At 44.5% G+C, this 24,822-nt stretch overlaps 1 protein-coding gene across 1 annotated transcript in view; it reads left to right on the top strand.

Annotated features, from left to right (window-relative positions):
• The window catches only part of Mcc (MCC regulator of WNT signaling pathway), a 225,015-nt gene that overhangs the window by 166,378 nt on the left and 33,815 nt on the right, over window positions 1–24,822 (top strand). Inside the window, exons 6-10 of the mRNA XM_051163948.1 lie at window positions 898–1,104; window positions 14,569–14,715; window positions 15,848–15,937; window positions 17,030–17,178; window positions 22,283–22,423. Coding sequence (XP_051019905.1) covers window positions 898–1,104; window positions 14,569–14,715; window positions 15,848–15,937; window positions 17,030–17,178; window positions 22,283–22,423 — 734 coding nt within the window. The remainder of the gene's footprint in view (window positions 1–897; window positions 1,105–14,568; window positions 14,716–15,847; window positions 15,938–17,029; window positions 17,179–22,282; window positions 22,424–24,822) is intronic.

Here is a 24,822-nt window from a genome sequence, read left to right as displayed (position 1 = left end):
AAGATTTGGGTACCCATGTTCCTCGAGGGGCCTGTGAGCTCTTGAGAGTGGCCAGCCACTATGTAATGTTGGGACTCTTCTGTATCCCATCATTGTGCACTCTCTCTGCTCAGCAATTCCCCTTCCGCTTTACAGGCTGCTGGCCTGGGCTCTTTGTAAAGGACAATATGGATCAATAGTTCTCAGAGCAAGCAGAGAAACGTTTCCCAACCGTATGTGTCCTCCTGATCTTTTAATTGTGTATTTAAACAGAATTAAAAAAAAAAAAAGAATTCTCCAAATAACATGAAGATTTCCTTTTATCTGGTTTATATCCATTTTATTAACTAAGTAAGTCCCCACTGTCTGAGGAACCTCTGCTACAGGACCGTTCTTTCCTGTGTTGCTGGAACTTTATTTTTTGTCTTTGTCATTTGGGCACTGAGTCTCATTCACACCATCTGAATCCTGATGTGACACCAAGAACGGGAAATGGTGATGTGACCTGCCTTATTGCTGAGCTGGCTCACGGGAGGCCTGTAATTTAGGAAACTGACAATTAGACACTGTGTGCAGCCTGCAACCTCGTGTTTGTCACAGCTTTATCAGGATCACTCACTGGCCTGCTGCCTGGATGCAAATTGACCAGCTCTGGCGCTCTTAAAGGAAATAAACATTGTGTGGGCATCACACAGACTCAGCACCAAGAAGGGACCCTGTTGTCTTTGACTCTGGGGACTGCTGAGTAGCATAAACTATGATGCAGGCAAGTGGCAGCTTCATCTGAGTCTGAGGAAAGAATGGCCAATGGGTACCACTACGTGCATTGGGTTCTCCACCGGCTCCTGGGCTCACAGGCTTCTGACCTCTTCCTTGAAAGGAGTTAGCCTGGCTTTGATGTATGACTGTGTTTTTCAGACAGTTGAGGAGATTGAGGGAGTTCTTGGTCGGGATCTGTACCCCAACCTGGCCGAGGAGCGGTGCCGGTGGGAGAAAGAGCTGGCTGGATTGCGGGAAGAGAACGAGAGCCTCACTGCCATGCTGTGCAGCAAAGAGGAGGAGCTGAACCGGACCAAGGCTACTATGAACGCCATCCGTGAGGAGCGGGACAGGCTCCGCAGAAGGGTGAGCACGCAGCCAGGCCTGGCTTAAGTCAGGGCCATGGGATGGGTGGGCAGGCAGAGCCAAGGGCAGCCTGGAATCTTCTGGAATCTCAGCCTTGGACTCACCAGTTCTGAAGTCATTCATAAAAGTAGTTCAAAGTAGGTCCTTAGGGGTAGAGCTAAGATTATAAATGCACTCTTCTCACTCCTAAATCTGAGAGATGGTAAAATTATGTCAGGGCAGCAAATCTCAATCTACTCTACTGGGATGTGGGCCTTCCACTAGCTCAATTAAACTATTGTTAAGACAGTCTAATGATATTTTTGTAATTAGAAAACATAGAAATTTCCTCTTAATTCTTTCTTTACATTTTCCCACATAACAGCTCCTCTCACTTATATTGAATAACATAAAAGTCTGTTCTACATATTATTATAACTGTACATGTGTATTTGTGTCGTTTGTTTGTGTGTGTGTGTATATACATACACATTTGTGTAGTGTACACATATGTGGGTTTGCACAGTTGTATGTGAGAGAGTGGCAGGGCATCCTGGTATCCCCATGGGGACCCCCGCTTCTTTGAGAACTAAGGTGGCGGGACCTATTTCTGTCACTGAAGATGCTGATGTTGCAACATTGTAGCATTTGCACTAACTTTTCCAAAGATGCCCGCCCATCTGCCAGAGCCCATAAGTGCTTCTTTGTCTGGCTATGGCTTTGAACTATGATTAGACTGAGGGTGGAAGGATCAGTTGTTCTAAAGGAAACAATTCTTTCTAGACTTCACTTTGTCACAAGGACATGGAGTTGAATGACAGGCATTTGGGGGTTCATGGACCTGTGTGACACATTGCTGTGTCTCCTTAACCTAGGAAGTAACTTATTCTTCAATGGTGTATGTTTTTTGTTGTTTTAATTATGTATATGTGTGTGTGTGCCAGCACATAGGTATTTGCACTTGATTGAGTACAGACCCCTGTGCAGGCCAGAAGGTGCTAGATCCCCTGGAGTTGGAATTAGAGGTGGTTGTGTTGTGAGCTGCCAGACATGGGTGCTGGAAACTGAATTCTTATCCTCTGGAGGAGCAGTAAGCCAGTATTAACTGCTGAGCCATCTCTCCAGCCCCAGTCATTCTGTTTTTACTCTGTATGCAAATAGTCTTAATTTTCATTGGGTGTAGATAAGGAATAAATCACTAGTCTCTTATTGTCATAATTAAAGAGCCACTGTCCTGTCTCTATCTGGACAACATCTTTCTGAGCTCACAAAAGTATGTTTTTAGAATCCAGCTGTATCAGATGTGCTCTACTTTTACAGGAGGCTGTAAAACCTCCCAGTCAGTGAAGGCTTAATCTGGGGATCCTGATGAAGTGGACGGAGCATGGAGGCCCGTGCCACCTGTAATTTCCTGGGTCACGCTCCTGATCTTTATGACTGATATTCTAATTAGGTGTGTGCTTGCTTTTTACAGTGTATGTTCTGGTGGCTCATGTTTTGCAAAATTAATGCTAGCTTTGTGTGTAATCATACATTGTAGTTCAAAATGAATTTCTTTCTCTAACATGAGTTTCTAAAGCGCAAGGGGGTCCTGGATTACAACGAAAAAAAAAAAAAAAAAAAGACGCTTCTTCCATCCAGAGCTTCTTCCAGTTCTAGAGGTCACACAAAGAGCCCTGCAATGTGCAGGTACATACAAATATGTAGCAGGTTGTGCTATTGTTATATTTTATGTAATGCATATAATGTGCACTTCATTTATCTTCAAATAACAAAATTTGAAGGAATATGCGTTATTCAAACATTCTCTGGAATTAGTACATTTACCCATGACCTGCATTAACATCTTTTCGTTTCCAGACAATTGTGAACATTAAAGAATTTTCTAGATGCTTTTGAATGCCAGTTTTGTAGACTTTAAATACTGGAAGATTTCCACCCCACCATTATCCAACATATGTCATTTCCCTGAAGTGGGATCTGTCTTTTGTGGTCTTCTGTTTGCATGATTTGCAGCCTTAGAGAGTGAATAAGGTTCAGTTTCATTTTTGTCTCTGAAGTCTGCATAATGCATAGATGTTTTTCCTTTCTGTCTCTGTTGCAGCTCTAAGATCACAATTATCAATGTGGCCTGAAAAGCAAGTGGGGCCACAGTTTTTTTCCTTTGCCCATTTTTATTGCTCAGACTTTGACCAGATCAATGAAATTGGTGCTTGTCCCTTGCCTGTAATTAAACCAAGTGCTCTCCATAGGTCTTCTGAGCCTTGTTCAAGATTTAATTAAATTAGATCTTTAATGCAGTCAGTTAACAAATTGGGCTACTTAGCAGAGCACTAAGGGACAGCAAGGCAAATTTTATTATTGGTCTCTGTTCATTATTAAATGAGATAATCATTTGCTTTTGAGTATCCTGTTATTTCCTCACACTTACAAAAAAGCAGATTCAATCTCAGCAAAGTAGAATTAATGACTCAAGAAAGGAAAGACTTTGTTCTTCCTTCCTTCATGTGTACTCTTCATAAATGGTTTGTATTCTCTGGCCAGGTGTGGGGTTGCAGTGATAAACTGGATTCAATCTCCAGCTTCAGGGAGTCTGGAGAGTTGTTGTAGTGTTGTAAGTCCATGGGTAAGGACAGTGGGCACAGAAGCACACATAAAGGAGACATGTACTGGCAAGGTACAGTTTCTTCATATCGTTTGCACTTTTGACCTAAATTGCTTAAGTTGGCTGCCATGCAGCCAAAATGATCCGCTCTTTCCCTAGTTTGCTTGGAACAAGTATGCTGGGACCACAAAGCCAATGAATCCATGCCCTGTTGAAACATAGGCCTGAAACAAATAGAGCACAGCAGTCCCTTTGGAAGCCTTGTATTTAGAAAGTTGTGGGCGTCCACAGCATAAAATGGTGGTACCAAGTTCTTCCTTATATCCTACATCCTACCTGAGTCTTTAATGTGTGTCTTGAAGTGAGTTCCACATCCCTTTCCATGGATGCCTGGATACTCTCTGGTCAGCACCATAGTTGATGTTAGCTAGTAGCTCAGCAACTTAGTCTGGCAGCCTTGTTTCAAGGTGCACTTTTCACTGATTTCTTCCTCACACTGCTTCCTAGTGTCCTCTTCTTCATCCCATTCCTTCCTCCCCCACACACAGACTGGCAATTAGTAACTGTTCTGTTGTGGTGACATAGCCTTCAGATTTCTTGGGTCACAGCAGGTCTCCTGCTGGTGGCCTCTAAATGAAAACAAAATGATCTTAGGAGAGAGCTCTTCATGGGTGTTGCTGGAGGTGCCATAAGCCCAACGGACCATCACTGATAAGCACACCCCCTCCCTACTGTATGATGGGGAAGCTTTGAGTGGAACCCCATGCAAAGCTCTAGTCTGCCACCTCTCTGGGAGTGGTCCAAGGTCCCCCGTAAAGGTGTGCTCACGTGTTGTGCTAAGGGAACACTGAGGTAAATCTTTCAGTTGTCACACTTGTGTTTGACCCTCCATCCCTGCCCTCTCTGTAACTGTGAGGTTGCCCAGTGCTCTCTTGATGGTAAAGGAAATAACTGTCTGGTTATTAGGAATCTGGGAAGAAATTATGAGGACAGCCAAAGCACTCACCTTTTCTCATGTGTAGCCATTTGACAGTCAGATCCAGGTATTTTCCTGGGCTGAAAAACAAAGGAGAAGGTAACACCTGCCAAACCCCAGAGCTACAAAGTACAGTTTAGGTTTTTCTTCCTACTTTGGGGTCTGCTTCGATCACCTCTAAATTGTTATCGATGATAGCATAACACTTGCCTAAAGCACTATGTCAGCTTCATAAAAATAAACCCATATTTTCTATGCTTGCATCCTCATTTCAAATTTACGTGGTGGCTCCATGAAAGGCTGTATGAAATCTCCACTTAGAAAATGATTCTCTGCCAAATTGAACCTCTGGGCATGTGGGGATAGTCCGGTCTAACCGGTCTTACCCTTCTGTAGCTTAGGAATTGTCTCTCCCATGCCTATTCTGATACATAGTGGAACTGCAGCTCCCTGTGAGCATGGCCACATGCAACTTCAAGATAGTCTCATTCATCGACGGCTACTAATGCTCCTTAGTCACTCGAGACGCCAGTGCCACCTTGAACTCTCTCGTGTGCCATTCATCCACGAACCACATTCATGAGCGTCTGAAACAACAGTTTGCCACACAATTGCCTGTGTTGTCCTTGGCCCAGCCTCACAGCTTCTAGGCCTCCTGTCTCTGAGGATCTGTTTCTGTGCACACCCCGTAGGTTATTTGTCTGTTGCAACTCCAACACCGAGTCCCTAATCTCCAACATCCTGCTTCCTGCCTGTGCTCTTGGCTCTGGTATTCATATTTACTTTCCTCCGTGTTTCTGTTTTATTTTGTTCCTGGACCCTGAGATAAGCCAACCGATCGTATTTTTTAATTAAAGTTGTCCTGGTTGGTCTCTGCAAGCTTCTTTCACTTCATTTATTTCTTTGATAGTTTCCTCTCCTTTCTTTCATTCATTTTGTGTCCGTGCATAGTTTTTATTCACACAAGTGTCTGTGCTGTAGTCTTTACTCGTTGGCCCCCCCCCACCCCCGTACCTGAACTTCTCCTTGCACAGACTGTGAGATCTGTCCATATGGCTATGCATACCTCTGGTCTGATGTGTCTATGAGCTTTTAGTTTCTATGTGGCCAACTATGACCCTGACTGGATGGCCACCAAATCCCCTCAGGCCTGTTGCTTTCCACAACACATGTGGAGGCATAGTTCCTTGAACAAGGGGGTCCATTGAAGATTTCTCTGGGGTCTTCATACTGAGTCCTGGGCTGGATGAGTTCTCTCTTTTGCTAGGTCTTGCCAGTGGCCTCTGTTTACCAGTCCATATGCTCTGCAGAATGGATGTCTCTCCCACATCACTGCCTGTCCTTGGCCCTCCCTTACTGCTCTCTTCTCACTGTCTCCTGGCTTTGATTTTCTAAGCCTGTATCTTTTAGCAAAGATCTAGAAGCAGTCAATCTATCATCTTGTGAGTTTTCTTTTTTTGCCCAAAACTTTAAAATGATATTTTAAAATCATTAAATTTATTTTCTAACTAATATATAAAAATGTTAATAAAAATTGTGCCAGGGATAGGGATTTCATGTAATGTTTTGAAACAGGTAACACTGGGTAATGTTTAAGCAGTTGTGATTTCATGATGGTAAAAGTAATCAAAATTCTGGTTCTTTGAAGGGTTTAGTGCGTAGTTGTCAGCAGCAGTGGCCATGCTCTGGAGGACCATGGCAGAACTTCTGACTCCTCACTGTAACTTAGAAGCTATTGATCAATTCAACCCCACTCCTCTCAGGTCCCATTCAAGCCCCTTGTCAGCACCATTCTACTCCCAACTTTATTTTTTTTTTTTTTCATTTCTTGCTTATGTGCATGTGTGTGTATGTGTGTGTGGTGTGTTTATGTGTATGAACGTATGTGAGCATGTGTGTGCATACTGTGGAGACCTGAGGTTGATATTAGGAATCATCTTCGATCATCTTCACTTAATCACACCTGGAACTTGCCAATATGACTAGTCTTGCTACCCAGCCTTCTCTGGGGATCCACTGTGTCTTCCAGAGCTGGAAATAGAGACAGGCCACTGTACCATCCCTGAGCCCAGTTCTCTTGCTTGTGTAATAAGTACTTTAACTGCTGAACCATCACCAGTCCTACTTTTTAAAATACCTTTTATTATTAGTTAAATATATTTTGATTCATGAAAATATGCAAAACGTATTTATGGTAATGTGGTGTTTCAGTGCACATAAATTGAGTAATGTGAAATCAGGTTAGACATGTATATCTTCTCAGGGAATTTTTGTTCCTTTAAAATAAAAAAGTAAAACCTCTTTTTCAAGCTGTTTGAAATGTACAGAGCATAATCCTTACCTGAGCAGTGGCTTGAATGAGAAAGGCCCCCATAGACTCATACCTTTGAATACTTGGGTGGAACTGTTCGGGAAGGGTTAGGAGGTGTGGCCTTATTGAAAGAGGCATGCTCCTCCTCCGCCCACCTCCGGCTTTATCCATTTCTTGTGGATCATGATATAAGATCAAAGTTGTTCCTGTTGCCATGACTTTGATCCACCATGGTGGATTCTTTCTCTCTGAAACTGTAAACCTCAAATTAAACACTTTCTTTTCTAAGTTGTATTGGTTGTGGCATCTTATCACAGCAGTAGAAAAGTGGCTAAGACAATCTAGAATCACTTTCCATGCAGTGCATATCAGAGCTGCTTTTCCCTAACTACAACTCAGTGTCCACTGGTCCCCGTCATGCCTACCTACTAACCTCCAGCCTCGGATAATTTCTATTCTACTCTCAACTTCTGAGAGATCAGTTGGTTTTTAACCTGTGAGTGTTGCTCAGTGTTGATACTTGTCATTTCCTGTGGATGATGTAGCAATTTATCACGAACTTAAAGGCTAAAATAACTCAAAGTGGGCCACATCATTGATCCCTGTACTTGGGATGCAGAGACTGATCTCTGTGAGTTTGAGGCTTGTCTAGTGAGTTCCAGGGCTATATGGTGAAATGCCATCTTAAAACAAAACAGAACACCCCAAACCTCCAATTTACTATCACACAGCTCTGGAAGTCAGAAATCTAAAATGTGTCACTTTCACTAGCATCCAAATGTCAGCAGGACTGTGGACTTCTGGAAGCTTGAGAGGAGAGCCAGCCCCCTGCCTTCACAGCATCCAGGGAGCCTGCCCTCTGTTGCCTTGCCTCTCCCTTCAGCTTCTAGGCAAGCTGCATGACATCTTCAAGACTCTGACCGTTCTGTTTTCCTTCTTCTATGGCCAAGATGACCCAGGACCACCTCCCATCCTAACTTCTGTCTGCCATTTATAGGTGTACGGGATGAGGATGTGGCCCACAGTGTGTCGTGTATTAGATTTTATGGTGTTAGGTTTTTGGCGGTATTAGATGGGTTTTCTCAAGACTGTCAGTCATAATTGAAGGCTAGGCACCGTAGTAGTGAATGGAACAGACCAATACTTTCGCCTTCAGAGTCCATCATAAGGGACAGTTTTTTAAAATGTGATATCAGCCTTGGGGTGGTAGTTTAAACTAACTTGAGACCAGCATGAGCTACATACAGAAGAGAAAGGGAGGGAGGAAGGGAGGGAGGGAGGGAGAGAGAGAGAGAGAGAGAGAGAGAGAGAGAGAGAGAACATTTAGCATCCAGTCTCCTTTTTACATTACTTCTTACTACTTATAAAAACTCCTCCTTTTATTTCTTTAGGAATCCTAGACATATCTATTGTGACATAATCTTCCATGTCCATCTTTTGGGGGCAGATTCTTCTGGGTTAGTTGCCTACCTCTCTCTTTTCTTCCTTTCTACAACTGTTACCCTACATCTGGCAGCTTCCTGGTCTTAAGCTCCAGTCTTCTGATCTCTTATGACATTAGGTCAGGTGAGTTACACATTTGATGTCTGAGGTAGGAAGAGGCTTGGGAGTATACACCAGTGTTAGATAAAAAAAAATTTTCTAGATCCTACAGTGTACAGATAGTATAGATCAGAAACCCGCATCCAATACACCACATTGGGGGGTGGGGTGTTGATTGATTGATTTAGAGATAGGATCTCACTATATAGACCAAGCTAGGCTTGAAAACATGATCCTTCCATCTTTCTTGATGCTGGAATTACAGAATTGTGGTGTTTTTATTTCTTATAGTTGCCCCTTCTTCACAGCTCTGGAGAGATTGTATGGGCTTGCAGAGCAGTACAGAATGCTCACTTTTCATAGACAGAAGTGGTCGGAAGCCGTCAGGCTTTGCTGGGCTGAGATCTGTTGGCCCAAGAGCCCACTCACTCCCTATCTCTTGCCCTCCATCCTGTCCTTTATAACATCAGCTCTTATGTCTGGTGCCTGCAGCTTTTACTGCCTTTCTTTTACCCTTGGCAATGAGTTTCTCTCTCATGGTACCTTTTTCATGCACCATTTCCTATTAGCATTTGTTAATAGCAGTGCCTGTTGGTGTTTGCAGAGGCTGTCTTATGCTGAGGTTTTCAGTTGCTCTGTGTGCAGTTACTGGAACAGCAACCATTGAACAGCTCTGTTTTCAGCCCTGCTTCTCATCTTTGTTCAGGGGGGATTCTGCCAGTGCGAACCTAATCCTGGCTACCCATCTTGTGGTGGCCTGGCCACCTCCCTTCACAGGCACCACAGAATGTTCTGTTTCTTCTTTAGGTGGGGGTGTTGTCTTACTTCTACTTGGCCTTTATGAAACATGCCCACTCTTATTTCTATGATTGCCTCGTGCACGTTCTTCTCTCTTTTCTTTCCCTCATTGTTATTTTAATAAGGTCTCCAGAGTTAGGGGAAAAAAAAATCTCCTCAGTCTTGACTTGAATGGAAGCTCAGCCGAGCCTTCGGTGCTACTGTGGAGGCTTGCCCACCCTGCACCTTTTCTTTGTTATTACCCTAGGTCACACTCCTTCTTCATGTCCAACATCTGCTAATTCCCTCCACTATACCTGGCAGGGAAAACACACCATGAGGCAAGAGTCCCTCCAGCTCCCACTCCTCCTCCTCTTTCTGCATAGTCACCTTTCTTTAAAAAAAAAAATAAAGAAATAAAAAATAGAACGATTGGGATTTTACTGTTTTTTTTTTTAAAGATTTTAAAATTTATTATTATGTATACAGTGCTCTGCCTGCATGTATGCCTGCACGCCAGAAGAGGACATCAGATCACATTATAGATGGCTGTGAGGCACCATGTGGTTGTTAGGAATTGAACTCGACCTCTGGAAGAACAGTCAGTGCTCTTAACCTCTGAGCCATCTCTCCAGCCCTATTCATCCTTCTTTCTGCCCACCTGTGCTCTCTTTTCCTGTCCCCAGTGAGGCAGATGCTCCTCTGCCTGCCCTTCACTGACCCTTTGCCCATGTCCTCATGGATGGCCCCTAACTACCCCTCCTTCCTCCCTAGGCCTTAAGCATACCCAGAATTCCTAAATGCATGCCTTTATCTCTAATCAGCTTCCTTAGAGTTTCTGTTTGTTTGTTTAAGACTCAGCTGTCCGGAACTCCCTATGTATACCAGGCAGTTTTCTCAAATTCCACATGTCCACATGTCTCTCTGGGGGTGGAGAATGGGGGAAGGGCTCTCTCTCTCTCTCTCTCTCTCTCTCTCTGTGTGTGTGTGTGTGTGTATGTGTGTGTGTGTGTGTGTGTGTGTGTGTGTGTGTGTGCGCCTACACTGCACTGAAGAATACCATGATTTATGGTGTCACCCAGCTCCAAGTGTGGGCAGCTGTTTAATTTCCTTCGATATTTATACAGCTGTACTGACCAGTACAGTAACAACTAGCCACATACAACTATTCAGGTTTGAACTGAAATAAATTCCAGTCAAACACAATTTAAAATTCATCTCCTTGGGGAAACCAGGCACACTGCAAGTCCTTGCAGGCTAACGCTGTGCACCTGGTGCTACCGTGGTAGACAGGGCTGCTGTGGGACACTGTCATCATTGCAAGAAATTCTGTCCGAAGATAGAGTCTTACCTTCATACTCCACCAGGGTACCCACATGTGGAAGGGACTAATGCCCACGCATCTGGGTGGAGACTGGAGTGTGTCTTGCCATCTTTATTTCCCGTTCACTGTTTGAACCCTTTCTCATCAACCCCATCAGTAAAGTCTTTACCTTCTTCCCTTTGCTCTAATCAAAACAACTTTGATTCTTGGCTGTCTCAATTCCAAAACACATATTGTGTAGAGAAAAAGCCCCAAACCATAGATGAGAACCTGGAAGAAGCTAGAATCCACTGGCTTTCAATCCCAATGTGATGGAGAGATGCTCCTTCTCTTCTGCAGTTGAAGCTCCTTGTCAACTCCCGTTTCATAGTGGATTCCCATCATGCTTTGCTATATTCCCAGCCCTTGTAAGACAAGAGCCTTATTTTGTACCTGTCAGAGCCCCAGTGTTTGGAGTAGGTCAACTCCCCTACATCTGTGGCGGGTCTCAGCTGTGTACTGAGTTTAAGACAAAATAGCCTCCCAGGGTCAGGGGTTGGGGAGAGGAACCCGATTCAGAAGGGTTGTCAGGGTGATACATGGCTGTCCTAGACACACCAGTTCTTCCCTTGGTTCACTTTGATTCTTGGCTGTCCCAATTCCAAAACACATATTGTGTAGAGAAAAAGCCTATTTCCTTTAATAAGTATGTCTTTGATATCCTAGGTCCAAAAGTTCCAAATCAAGATGTGGGCAACTGTCCCTGTTGGGTCGAAAGGTGCAGCCTTCATTGAGTCTTTCAACTCCTGCATCTCATATCTCTTAATTTGCAGTCGTTTTCTGTATTTAGTTTCCACACGACCTTCACTGGGTCTCATGTCTCTGCCTCAGCACCCCAGTTTGTTCTCTTTTAAGATGCAGGATGGTCCATGACAATCTTAGAGATCTGTAGTGTCATCCAGTCTACAGAGACCGCTCTGAAATAAAAGTCACATTCACAGCCAGGTATTAAGTAGGATTTAGACATCACTTTGGAGGGAATCCTGATCCAAGTCATTCCCATAGGAGGAAGGAAAAAGGAGATTTCCGGTAGCTGTCGGCCTGCCTCCTGGTCCTTGCCTGAGCTAACTTGGTTTATTGGGCAGCCTGATTCAGGTCAGGGTATTGGGTCATTCAGTTGCACCCCAGATCTCTAGGCGAAGGTCATGTAATCCCTCCAGGAACCCTTCTGCCCCTCCAGCTGACTAGACTTCCTTTAGCTGGGTTTTGCCTACTGATGAACACTGCCATTTAGAAACAAGGCATAGTCCAAAAGGAAGGTGCTTGCCGTCCTTTGTTCCACAGGGCCCATAGCTTTTAAAACGAGAATGTATGGGTTAGACATTACTTGACCACATGGATGCACGTGGGAAATGACTGGAAGCAATTGCCTGAGAGCAGTTTAAAGAGGCACCTGACCCTTTTCTATTTTAACTTTTAGTGCTACTTAGCTTTTCCACAGTCAACATTTAGTCCCTTTGTGATTAGAACACATTTTTTTTTTTCTAAAACATGGGTCATTTTTAATGATGTTTTAATACATTTTCTAGGACTATTTGTATTTCTTGAAAGCCAGCCATGGTGGCTCATGCTTGAATCTTTGTACTGGAGGAACTGAGGCAGGGCAATTGATGTAAGATCCAAGGCCGGCCTTTGGCAAAAGAATGAGATCCTGACTCAAAAATCCTAACCAATCAACCAGACAAACAAACAAACCAAGTATGCTGACTGGTACTCTAGGATCCGGCCATTGATTGTTTCCTGTTCGGTTTAGACTGTGAGTTTTAGAGTGATGTTAACTCTGTTAATTATTCAGAACCTCACTGACTGCATCCACCAGGGAAGCTGCCTGGGAACATGGTAGAAGCCTGGCTCCTCCCCACCTCTGCCTGGTGAACCCCCACACCAACACGGCCTCCGGTTTGTTAGGCCCTCTTTCAGAATTCTGTTTGACTCCAGCAGGCTTGTGTCTTTATGGTCCCGTGTGTTTTGAGGTGGCCCTTGTGTCTGTCGTGTTGTGAGGACGCTGCTCATTTCTAGCAACCCCCAGCTCCTGGAAGCCACTGCAAAGCATTAGGCTCCTTTGATCGGCTTGACTATTGAATGCAATTTGCTCCAAGGGAATTTCCCTGTTTTGGCTTATAATATGTGGATGAATTATTGAAATTTCAATTACTTTTGCTTCCCAAGATAGCAGGGTAGAGATAGCCCAGACATTTAATATGAAAGCTTTCGAGAAGCTTTTTAGAGAAGGAGGCTATGTATCTGCTGTCTGCCTTTGCCTGGAAGGGCTGTGGCAGCAAGAACTGGCATAGGGGTTGAGATCATATTGTTTTGTAGCCTTGGGTCAGCCACTTGTGATGTGCAGCATTTGCATTTTTGGGGAGCTCATTGAATTTACAGATTCCTGCCTTCATGTAGCCCTGACAAATGTGAACCTCTGAGGTGGGGCCCTACCACCTCAGTTTCTCACTGGTCCTGTAAGGGGGATCTGGTATACCATAAAGTTTAGAAAATCCAGCTCTAAATGGCCAAGTGTGCCTTCGTGGACTCAGTCCAGGCCAGCTGAGCCTGATGCTTCATTCATGAGAACTTTTGGGTGCTGCAGTCGATCTGAGTTATAATAAACCAGGCTTGGTAGCCCTTCCCTGTAACTCTGGCACTCAAGAGGTCTCAGGAGCACCAGAAGTTCAAGGTCATCTTGGCTGCATAGCAAGTTTGATAAGAGTCCTTGTGCTGTGATGATCAAACTGTACCCATGGTGAGACTTTAGATATTCATTGTGGTGATAATTGGTAATGGGCCATATTTTATTTTATTATTTAAATATTATGTGTATAAGTGTTTTGCCTGCGTGCATGTCTGTACATCATATGTATGCCTGGTGCCTGTGAAGGCCAGAACAGGGCATCTGGCCCCCTAGGACTGTAGTTATGTGTAGTTATGAGCCTCTATGTGGGTGCTTCAAACTGAACTCTGGTCTCCTGGAAGAACAGCCATTGCTCTTAACTACTGAGCCATTTCTTCAGCCCCCACTATTGTGTCTTAAATGTATTCACAGGACTCTGGTTTGGTGTTTTATTTTGTTTTTTTCATGCTTTGGCTAACTAGATGTCTGCCCTATCGTACCAGGATCCTCCTAGACTTGGTTGCTTGGAGGAAAGCTGCTGGTGCCTTCACTGTCACTCCATGCCTGGCCTCACCTCTCTCCCAAATTAAGCCCTGTCCCTAATACCTCAGAGTTAGTCCACTACTGTATATCCACCAGACACTGTGCATACAGCTGTACCTGCAACTCCACCTCACCCCCCCGCCATGCCTCTGCCAAGCCCACCCCTGTCATGTTCTCCTACAGAACCCACTTCTCCTCTTACATACCTCCTTACATTCTCTGGAGTAGCTTCAGGTGGAGGTACAGTATTCCCAAATTCTGCTGCCTCAGAGCATTCGAGACAGTTGTTTTTAGCATTCATGCGTGTGCGTGTGTGTGAAGATTCTTGTCCTCTATTCCTGTGTGGGCTCTGAGATTCCTAAGACTAGAGATTACATCCATATCTGCACTGCCCACCGTGGCATCATGTGTTTTTCTGCTACATTGTCCTGATTTCATATATATATATATATATATATATACACACACACACACACACACACACACATACATATACACACACACATATACATATATATATATATATGCATTCCTTAATGGTGCACTTCCCTTCTGTGCTTAGTTTGCATATTCTCCTTCCTACTTGTAAATAACAGATGATGATTGGTCAGTAGTGACTCTACTTAGGGATACAGTGACTTCAGTGGTCTAGGCCCATTGAGCATCACAGTTGACCACTTTGCCATTGGCCATCTGGCTGTTTTGTTCTTTAATCTAGGAAACCACAAACTCTGTCTAAATAAATGGACTATGATTTCAGGTCCGAGAGCTCCAAACTCGACTGCAGAGTGTGCAGGCCACTGGACCTTCTAGCCCCGGTCGCCTCACTTCTGCCAATCGCCCGATTAACCCCAGCACTGGAGAGCTAAGCACCAGCAGTAGCAGCAATGACATCCCCATTGCCAAGGTGAGCTCCGAGGGGAAGAGTCTGCTGGGATCAGGACATTTCTTATCTGAAAACTCCAGCTGTGGCTGAGCCCACCATTGTGCAGACATCCTGGTGCACATCCTCTTGCTGCTTCCCCTGGGACTGAGTGTCAACTCTCCTAAGCCAAGCTGCAGGGAGAGATAACCCACTAATAGGTTTAAGTCACTCTCAGTTGCAACCTGTATACCAGGTCTCATTAATCAGCCTGTTGGAAAATGTCACAGCTGACAAGCCATTGTGAAGAGTTTTGTCAAGCGCGACCTCACAGTGGTTGGGTACTTGCTTTCAGGGAGCTATCAGCCCTTAGGGGACCCTGAATGATGAAGCAATGATTTGCCCCTCGGAAGAATGACAGCTATGCCAGCAAAAGAAATACATCACAGTGAGGAGTGTGGAGGTGCCTGCCTGTAATTCCCAGCCTGGAGGGAGAGACAGGAGCATCACTGTGAGTTCCAGGCCATCCAGGAATACATAGTGAGACACTGTCGCAAAAAGGGAAAGAAATACATTGTTACCACTTATTCTCTGCCACAGCACCCAGCAAGTTTGTACAATCTCCTAAACACTCACGTGGTAAAAGGCAGGCGTCTTCCTTCCTGGCAGCACTAACAGTCTCCACAAGGAAGCTGCTTCTCAGCCGGTCAAGTTTACTAAGTTAGGTGAAACCATTGTTTCTTGATGACAAGTGATTTTTGTCCCCTAAGGAACAGTTCGAATGGTTGGCACTGGAGTGCTACTGGCATCTTGTGGCTGGAAGCCAGAGACGCTGCGCAGTGGCCAACAGCAGGCAGAATGGCTTTCTTTACCCAGCTACCGAGCTGTCCCGCCCCAAATGTGCTAAGGTTTATGGTAGCAGGATTGCACCACCAGGGGATTGCCTTGAAGTGTTTTAATGAATCACTTTAGTTGATAGGGCTAAAAACTGTCATTCTGCCTCAATTTATGGGGAGGAGTTGTGTGGACTTTCTGATTTTATTTTTATTTTATTTTGTTTGTTTTTACTTTTTAAAAAATTTTATTTTATTAATTTATTCATATTACATCTCAATGGTTATCCCTTCCCTTGTATCCTCCCATTCCTCCCTCCCTCCCTATTTTTATGTTTTTTAAGATTGCTGAGAGAGTGAAGCTATCGAAGACGAGATCCGAATCGTCATCGTCTGATAGGCCAGTCCTGGGTTCCGAAATCAGTAGCATTGGGGTGAGTGTTGGTTAGGGGTAAGAAAGGAAAAAAAACAATATAGCCACACAGACCATGGCTCCTAGAGGGTGGAAATGTTGGTGTTCACCTCCAATTTGTCAGTTAATTGTATAATGAATCATAACAGTTTCGTTCCACAGAGGCAAAGTAAAATATGTAAAGTTTCTAGTGGTGACTTGTTATTTCAGCTTTAAGGCAGAGATCTCACCTCCTCCCATCCCCCTTCCACGTGTGAAGCCTTCCAAAATAGAAAGAACGTTTGTTTAGTTACTAATGATGCCAATGACTGTCTTGAAGTACCTGCTTTATAGCATCATGCCCCACAGAGACCTAGGGAGTTACAAAATTCCAAAAGAGCTGTGCTTTTGCACATGCGTCTAGAAGGGGAGAAGGGGACAACACACTGCCCAGGGTTTGGGGAAGGCTGTCTTTGAATTGTGGTCCAAAGCGAGCAGAGAACGGATGGGACCTGCCTGTTCAGTCTGAGAGTCTTCATAGCTACCGCCTTTAGCCTCCAGGGAGTACGGCTGATGGCTGCTGAGGTGACAAGGAGATAGCCTCAGTTCTTTAAGGAGTATGTTTTATGATTAGGCATGGAGCTCTTTGATCCTAGGGCAGGAGGAGGGAGCCGAAAAGACAACCCCCAGCTCAACTTCCTAATTTGAAAACTTGCGCTGAGTAAAGACCTCATACATGCGGATTCTGTGCCAAACACACTGTGAATTTAAAGGGACAACCTCTCTTTTGGGCCATGGTCACCAGAGACTATGGCTATGAAGCCAGAGACTATGACTATGAAGCATCAGGAGTTCAGAATTTCAGACTGTATCTAAAGCCCAGAATTTTCCGAACTCTGGGAGAATTGATCTTCTGTTCATTGTGTCCCAGCATTACCTATTCAGGCGGTGCAGCTGGGAGCTGATTGTGTCTCATACGATACTTTCAATAGTCATTTTTAATGCTAGAATTATACCAGCTGAGACTCAGAAGGGTAACTGTCTCTTGGTGCCAAATTCTTAAGGAATCTTGGCTTCAGGTTGCTGTATGTACAAACCCTGAAATCTCTGGAGGGAATTCTGTCCCTTTGTACAGGTTTCCAGCAGCGTGGCAGAACATCTGGCCCACTCACTTCAGGACTGCTCCAATATCCAGGAAATCTTCCAGACTCTCTACTCACACGGCTCTGCCATCTCTGAAAGCAAGATCAGAGAGTTCGAGGTGGAAACAGAACGATTGAATAGGTAAAGAGCAATCCGACGTATTCTGCTGGGAGTGCAGTGGGGGCTGCTTCCTTCCCTCGTTCTAAAATTTCACCCAAATCGGCTTGTGACTCGTAACCTGGAGCAAGACTGCCAGGCTGGTGTGATTGAAATGGGGGTGTGCTCTTGTGACAGACGGGGTCAAACTTCACAGGGCTGGGACGCACAGCCACCCAGGGCACACAACGCGTTCTGACTCTGCTGATAACTGCTCTCAATCCTCCATCATTTTGTGAACAAAGGGCTCTGCCATCTCATTTCAGGCTGGACCCAGCGAGTCCTGGGAGTGATCCATAGAGACTGTCAAGTAGGTCATAGTTGGCTGCCAAGGGTACAGGCCTGTGTGGCAGGGAGTCACAGCGGGAAGTCCTGGAATGTTGAGTCAGTGTCTGGGGTTGCAAAGGCAGTGTGCTGGAGCCGTTCTTGGCATTGGCCCCATACGTCAGTCTGATTCCCCGCTCCTTCTGAGTACTGTGGGATTCTCTTTATGCTCGGTGCTCACGTGCACAAGCCTGAGCCCCTAGGTCCTCACCTAACTGGAAGCGCTCACCATCTAACGGCTTTATAAATCCTCCCTGGTCCTCTTGCTTTAGGCAGTTGTAACATGTCCTCCCGCCTCTTGGCAAAGACAAGCTCAAGTGTAATCTTAGTGATGAGGGAGCTTCTTCAGAACTAAGAAATACATAGCCAAACCTGCTAACCACCCTGACTCAGACTGTTCTATGAGAGCAGAACAGGCCGTTTGAGCAGTTTCCAAGATTGGTGTGGCTGCCTCGACTTCGGCTTCAGTGAGAGCACAGGAAGAACGTGGACAGCTCACGAGCTCACCAAGAAGGAATGTGAACACCAATTCCCTTTTGCCATTGCTTAATTCCATCCCCCTTGTGTGTGGCAAAATGGAATAAATCAAACTAGCACGTTACTCCTCCCTGATATGAAGCTGTTTTAGTTCTTGAGAACAAAGGAAATGGTGACCATCTAGGCAATTTTAAAGGTTTTTTTTTTTCCATTAATGTACATGTGTCTATGTCTGTGTGGGTATGAGCACATGAGTACCAGGTGCCGGTGGAGGTCAGAGGCATCAGCTCTCTCTGAAGCTAGGCTCCTAAGAGGTGGTAAGCTGCCCAGCATAGGTGCTGGGAGAATCAAACTTGGATCCTCTGCAAGAACAGTATGGGCTTTTATCTGCGGAACCCTCTCTTCAGGCCTGCCTAAGTAATTTTGCATCTTGAAATTAAATGACTTTTCTTATTAAATCCAAAGTCTTTACAGTGCCAATCCTGGCGATTACCTCATAGCAACACAGCAGAAGCTCTTTCCCCCACAGGGAAGGCTTAGACCTGAATCAGATATGTACTTTGTGATTGAAGGATGTCATATGCCTTTAGGGGATGCCATTTTAGCTGAAGATCTCTTCTCAGGGATCCCAAAGGTCTGCATTGTTGGGGAACTTGGGGGAGGAACCTTTCTTCTCAGTTATATTAACCCAGGAGAGAAAAAAGGTAGGGTACTATTTAGTACTTGAAGCTCAGGTTATGTGGTTGCCAGCACACAATGGATGCTCACAGAAAATATCTTAATGTTCAACTTGTGAGGATAAAGCTAGTCTCACTCTGCAAATGAGAAAACAAAGGCTTTGAGGTTGTAAGCTGAGAGATGAAATCCAGAACAGTTATTTAACAGAGGCAGAATTCCACACCCTGCCCTTTGCCCTTACCCTGTTGTCCTATGATCATAGCTGTGGCCAGACCTGGGGCTTCTTAGAAATGCTACGTCCTGGACTGGAGAGATGGCTCAGAGGGTAAGAGCACTGACTGTTCTTCCAAAGGTCCTGAGTTCAATTCCCAGCAACCACATGGAGGCTCACAACCATCTATTATGAGATCTGGTGCCCTCTTCTTGTGTGCAGGTGTACATACAAGCAGAACACTATATAAATAATGATTTGAAAAAAAATACTACGTCCTAATTAGTGCTATTTGGTTGTCTCTACATTAAAGAACTATTACTTTTTTTAAAATGCCAGTCTTTGACTCAGATTTCTTTGGAGTAGACGGACACAGAACTGTACTTACTTACGTCGCACATCTGTGTGCTAGAGTTTGTGGCATGAAAAGCAAATCAAAACAGACAAGATCCCTGATCTGATGAAGTTCATATTCTGTTAGGAAATGAAGATGAGACACAGAAGAGGAAACTTTAAGAAAGAGTAATCAGGACCCTGAATGAATCAAGAGTTATTTATTTGTTCTTGTCATCACTTTGGGTACTAGAGGCTCAAGCCAGGACCATGTTCAAGCCATCCAACCATTCTTCCACTGCACTGTAGCCCTTGCCTGAGGCATGTCCCTTGAAAAGTGGTCCAGACAGGAGTCTCTAGGAAGGAAAGGCTTATCGTGAGGATTTAAGCAAGAAGGAGCAACCATGACAAGGTTGGCAGAGTCTTAACCTCCAGTCTGGACAAATGTGGGAGAGAAGCCATGGAAAGGCCAGTGGGACTGAGGTAGGGGCAAGGCCCTGGAGGATGTACGGGAAATGGGACCGCCGGGCAGCAGCCAGCGTGGATGCCAGTTCCGCTTCCACAGCAGATTTTACTCTTTAGCCTAAATATAGTTAGGAGGCGTTTTAAATGGGAAGAGCGAAACCTGTTCTGCCTTCTGGAGCTTAGAGGTAAAGGATAGAAAGAGTGGGAACAGAGAGATGACGGCAGTGGGCCCGGAGCCAAAGCACTGAGTGCATTCAAACCATGGGAAGCTTTAGCCGCGTTAGCTCTGGCTGTAAGAAGGAGGGGCCCTCCGAGATGCCTCCTTGTCATGGTAGTTGAATGGCAGCGGGGACTATAATATAGGAACAGCGAGGGAGAGCAGGTTGAAGAAAATCCAGCTCCCCTTCGGTCTTAAACTGGAGGCAACTTGTGACACCCCCACCCACAGTACAAATGGTAAGAGGCAGCTGCTGTGTGGGACTGACACTCAGAGGAAGGTGTGTGTTAGAAAAGATGGCAAGCCATGGAAACAGAAAAGCCTCTTGTAGTCACAGACTGGATGGAACCACCCCTAGGGAGAGTGTTGACAGAAGAGAGGAAACTCCCGCTCCTTCTCCCGCATTCCCCCTCCCCCCCCCACACACACACCAAGCTTGAGTCCAGAGGAAACACCAACCCTCACAGCCTTTCCATTTAGAAGAAGACCAGCTGGGGTGTCCTCACCTGGTCAAGGAAGGTGTTTCAGGCAATGGTGGTTAGACTCGGCCACATGGGGCTCAGTAAAAGGGGAAATGGCTTCTGATTATCAGGGCTGCTACACTGAAATTATAAATGAGAGTGAGGGGCCTGTTGAAATGGGCCAGAATAAGCAAAAGCAGACTCTTGTGACCCGTAGGAGTCTGCATTCCTCTCCCTACAGATACACCCCATGGGAGCAACTCCATTCTGCCCTACAATCTATGATCAAGGCCAGTGGCTTTCACACCCCATCACCCTCAGGAGTCAGTTGCCAGTCTCTTGAAGGCTTGCCTCTCTGAAGATGATGAAGGAATGTGTTCTGTGGAAAAGGAACCATCATACCCAGTGTCCTAGGACAGAAAATGGAGATGCTGAAGGGTCTACATTTGTTTGCAGACGTTCCCTCAAGCCCATTGCTTTTGAATATACAGTTCTGACTGTACCAGTCACCAATTCACCTTTTGCTAGTGCTCTGTGGTGTATGGTTAGGAGCGTGGGATCTGGGCTGAGTAGCCTGGTTAAGTTCCAGGTAGAGGAACTTGACCTTTCAGCATCTCCTCACCTGGGTCACAGAGACGATCACAGCTGATCGGGCTGGGAGGACCACCCAGCAAACAGCAGCCACTAAGACCGTAGTGTGGTTTATTGCTTGATGCAATGTGGATTGTGGCAGCATAGTTGGGGGTCACTGGGCAGAGTCACAGGGTGCCATAGCTGTTGCTTTCCTTAGCTATAGACCCATATCCTCACACATTACAGGCACATGGCACAGGTGAAGTATAGCTGGGTACCACAGACTGATTTCTTATGGCTGTTGTCTTTTTGGTTTTTTGAGGTGTTTTTTTTCCTTTGTTTGTTTGTTTGTTTGGTTGGGTTTTTTGTTTTTGTTTGTTTGTTTGTTTTTGTTTTTGTTTTTAAGTCAGAATCTCTCTACATAGTTGTGGCTTAAACTTTAAGAGCTTCTCCTGCCTCTTGAGTGCTGGAATTAAAGATGTGCACCACCACATCACACGTGGCCCTTAGCTTTTTTGGTTTTGTTTTGATTCACACTGAATTTAATGAGCATTTAATTTTGAGTTGTTCTGTGTCACTTACACTTGCTAAAATGTCCAACAGTGCCATATCATCTTTGTATGTACGTGTGCATGTGTTGTGTATACAACTTCGTGCACATCTGTGTATGCGTGGAAGGGGAAAAAAACATCATGTGCCTTTTTCAGTCACTCTCCACCTTGTTTTCACAAGGGAGGGTCTCTTACCTGAATCTAGAGCTCACCAATTTGGCTAGGCTGTTTGGGGAACAAACCCCACTGGTGCCCCTTACTTTGCCTTCCCTGTGCCTTGCCTGGCTTTTAAGTGCATAAGGGGGGTTAAAGTCAGCTCTTTGTGCTTTTGCCACAAGACTTGACTTTACTGAGCTGTGTCCAGCCTCCCGTGTCACCTGTGTGCTATATGTATGCACCTGTGTGTGTATGTTGCTCTGTGCCATGTGTACGTTTTCATGGGTGTACTCACCTGTGCATGTATGTAGAAGCCAGAAGTTGACATGAGGTGCCTTCCTGTATTGCTCTTCTCCCTGTTTTTTGAGATGCACTACCTGTCCACCCCCACTCGCTAGCCATCTCCGGAAAGCTGCTTGACTCTACCCCGCAGTCTACATCACTAGACTTAAAGATGCACAGCACCGTGCCTGTGCAAGGATCTACACACAGGTCCTTATGTGTGCATGACAAATGCTTTATCTGCCGATCCTCCCCCTGCCGCGCTATCTTAACATGACCATCTGGCCTACACATAAGTCAGACAAGTGAAACATCAGATCATAGTCCTGGTGTGTGAAATCAATGTTTCTTTCCCTTGTAGTCGTATCGAACATCTCAAATCACAAAATGATCTGCTCACCATAACCCTGGAGGAATGTAAAAGCAACGCTGAGAGAATGAGCATGCTCGTGGGAAAGTATGAGTCCAACGCCACAGCGCTGAGGCTGGCCTTGCAGTACAGGTAGGAAAGCCAGAGAAGGGACGACATCCTGCATATTCTTTTAATTTTTTGACACTTATCTATTTGCTTATTATTTACTTAAAACTAATTAATATTATCAATAAAGTTATTGTTTGTAGAAATGTATACTTGTAAATTAGTATTGTTTATAAGTTAATGGACTAATATGACTAAAATTATTTTTTAAATTTATTCATTTACTGTGTGAACGCATCCAGGTATGAGTGTGTACATGCCACAGTGTGCGTATGGGAATCAGAAGAAAACATTCTCTCTTTCCACCATGTGGGTTTCAGATTTCGAGCCCAGGTTGTCCGGCTTAGCCAAAGTGCCTTCACCCACTGAACATCTCACTGGCCGCATTCTCAGTGCACTTGCAGCTACTTTATTACATACATAGCTGGAGCGATCCTTAACATAAACGTAGAAAGCAGTTTCTTAAAGATGTAACTAGTGGCTTGGACCTGCAGATATCAGCATGGTTCATATTGAAACCAATTAGTGCTCCTCAGCAATTAGAACAGTCAGATAATCAATATGGCAACAGTGCTTGGTGTGTCCCCACTGTCCAATTCAGACTAGGGATTAAATCATTTGAGTAATATCATTCAAGATATCAGTGTTTGGGGGCCAGGGAGATGGCTTGGGGGGTAAAGGAGCTTTGCCACCAAACCTAAGGGCCTAAGCTCAAGCCTGGGAACCCACCCATGTGGGAGAAGTCAAGAACTCAGTTTTGCAAACTGTCCTCCGATCTCCCTCACATGGACTATAGTGTCCACCCCTCCCCACCACACATACACACACAATAAATAAGTGTAAAAAACAATCCCTGTTAAAGTGTTCAGCTTTTGTGTTCTATTTTTATTTATTCCTTCTGTTATAGTTTGCATTGCTATAAGAAGTGCCTTATATTTATTTATTCAGTTTGTTATAGGTTTTCTTTGTTTGTTTTCAGTTCCAGAGTGTGAACCCAGGGATTTACACAAGTTAGGCAAGTGCTCTCCCACTGACTGAGCTGTGCTCCAAGCCTGGAATTGTTCTTAGTTTTGTTTGTTTTCCAGACAGGGCTTCTCTGTATAACAGCTGTGGGTGTCCTGGAACTTGTTCTTAGACCAGGCTGGCCTCAAATTCACAGAACTTCACCTGCCTCTGCCTCTCACTAAGCATGTGCCACCATGCCCAGGCTGTGTTTATTGTTTTAACTTATCTTTTTAAATGTAAAAACATTTTTCATACAATGTATTTTGATCATGTTCCCCCCAGCTCCTCTTAGATCCTCCCACTGACCTAACCACCCAACTTTTTGCTCTTTCTCTCTTTCAAAACAAACAAACAAACAAAAGCACAAGCAAAACCCACAAAAAAGAAAACCAAAACAAATAAGCAAGAGACCAATAAGACAGAACAATGCATAAACAAAACAAAATGAAACAAAAAGTCCACATACAAAAAAACCATGAAGTTCATTTTGTGTTATCAAGTACTCCTGGGTATGTTTGGGGCCTGCCCTGGGGTGTGGTGTCTATACCCAGTGACCTGCCACTGGAGAAAATTGATGTTTCTTTTGCCAGAGGGTATGAATTGCAGATAGCTTCTTGGTTAAGGGTTGGAGCTCATGTCCACTTCTGTCTGTGCTGAAAGCCTGTGTCAGGCTTTAACCTATGCTGCAGGTCTTACACATGCCTGGCACAGTTTTTTTTTTTTTTTTTTTAAAATAACTTATTCATTTGTATTTTAGGTGCACTAAATGTTTTGCCTCCATGTATGTCTATGTTAGAGTGTCAGATCTGAGAGTTACAGACAGTTGTGAGCTACCATGTGGGGTGCTGGGAATTGAACCCTGGTTCTCTGGAAGAGCAGTCAGTGCTCTTACCACCAAGCCATCTCTCCAGCCCCTGACACAGTTTTTAAATGATGCATAATAGTCTGCATTTATTTTGGATGGCTGAGGCACCTGCATATTTTATGCCTTTTCATTGCTCATTGTTCTAAAAGACTTTGAAGACACTGGACATTTAAATAATTCAACAATAAGTAGCCTAATTCAGGTTGTACCTTCATTTTGAATATTTTCCTTGGGATAAAGTTCCTGAAGCAAGAATTATGGGTCCCAGAAGACATAAATATTCTCCTAACTCTTCAGGCATGCCACCAATTGATTTCCATGAAAAATAAACCAGTTTATTAAAGGTATGGAGGTATACATTTTTAATCTCAACACTCAGAGGCAAGCGGAGGATCTCTATAAATTTACAGCATGAGTTCCAGGACCACCAGGGCTACACAGAGAAAAACCTGCATTTAAAAGCAAAACAAAACAAAACAAACAAACAAACAAAGAAAACCAAGACAGACAAAAAGAAAAATCTATTTTAAAAGACTGCAATTAAATCATTTAT

This window comes from Acomys russatus, chromosome 20 (assembly GCF_903995435.1).
Source record: "Acomys russatus chromosome 20, mAcoRus1.1, whole genome shotgun sequence".
NCBI lineage: Eukaryota > Metazoa > Chordata > Mammalia > Rodentia > Muridae > Acomys > Acomys russatus.
The sequence above is the reverse complement of the archived record's forward strand: the minus strand, read 5'-3'. Positions and strand labels throughout refer to the sequence as shown.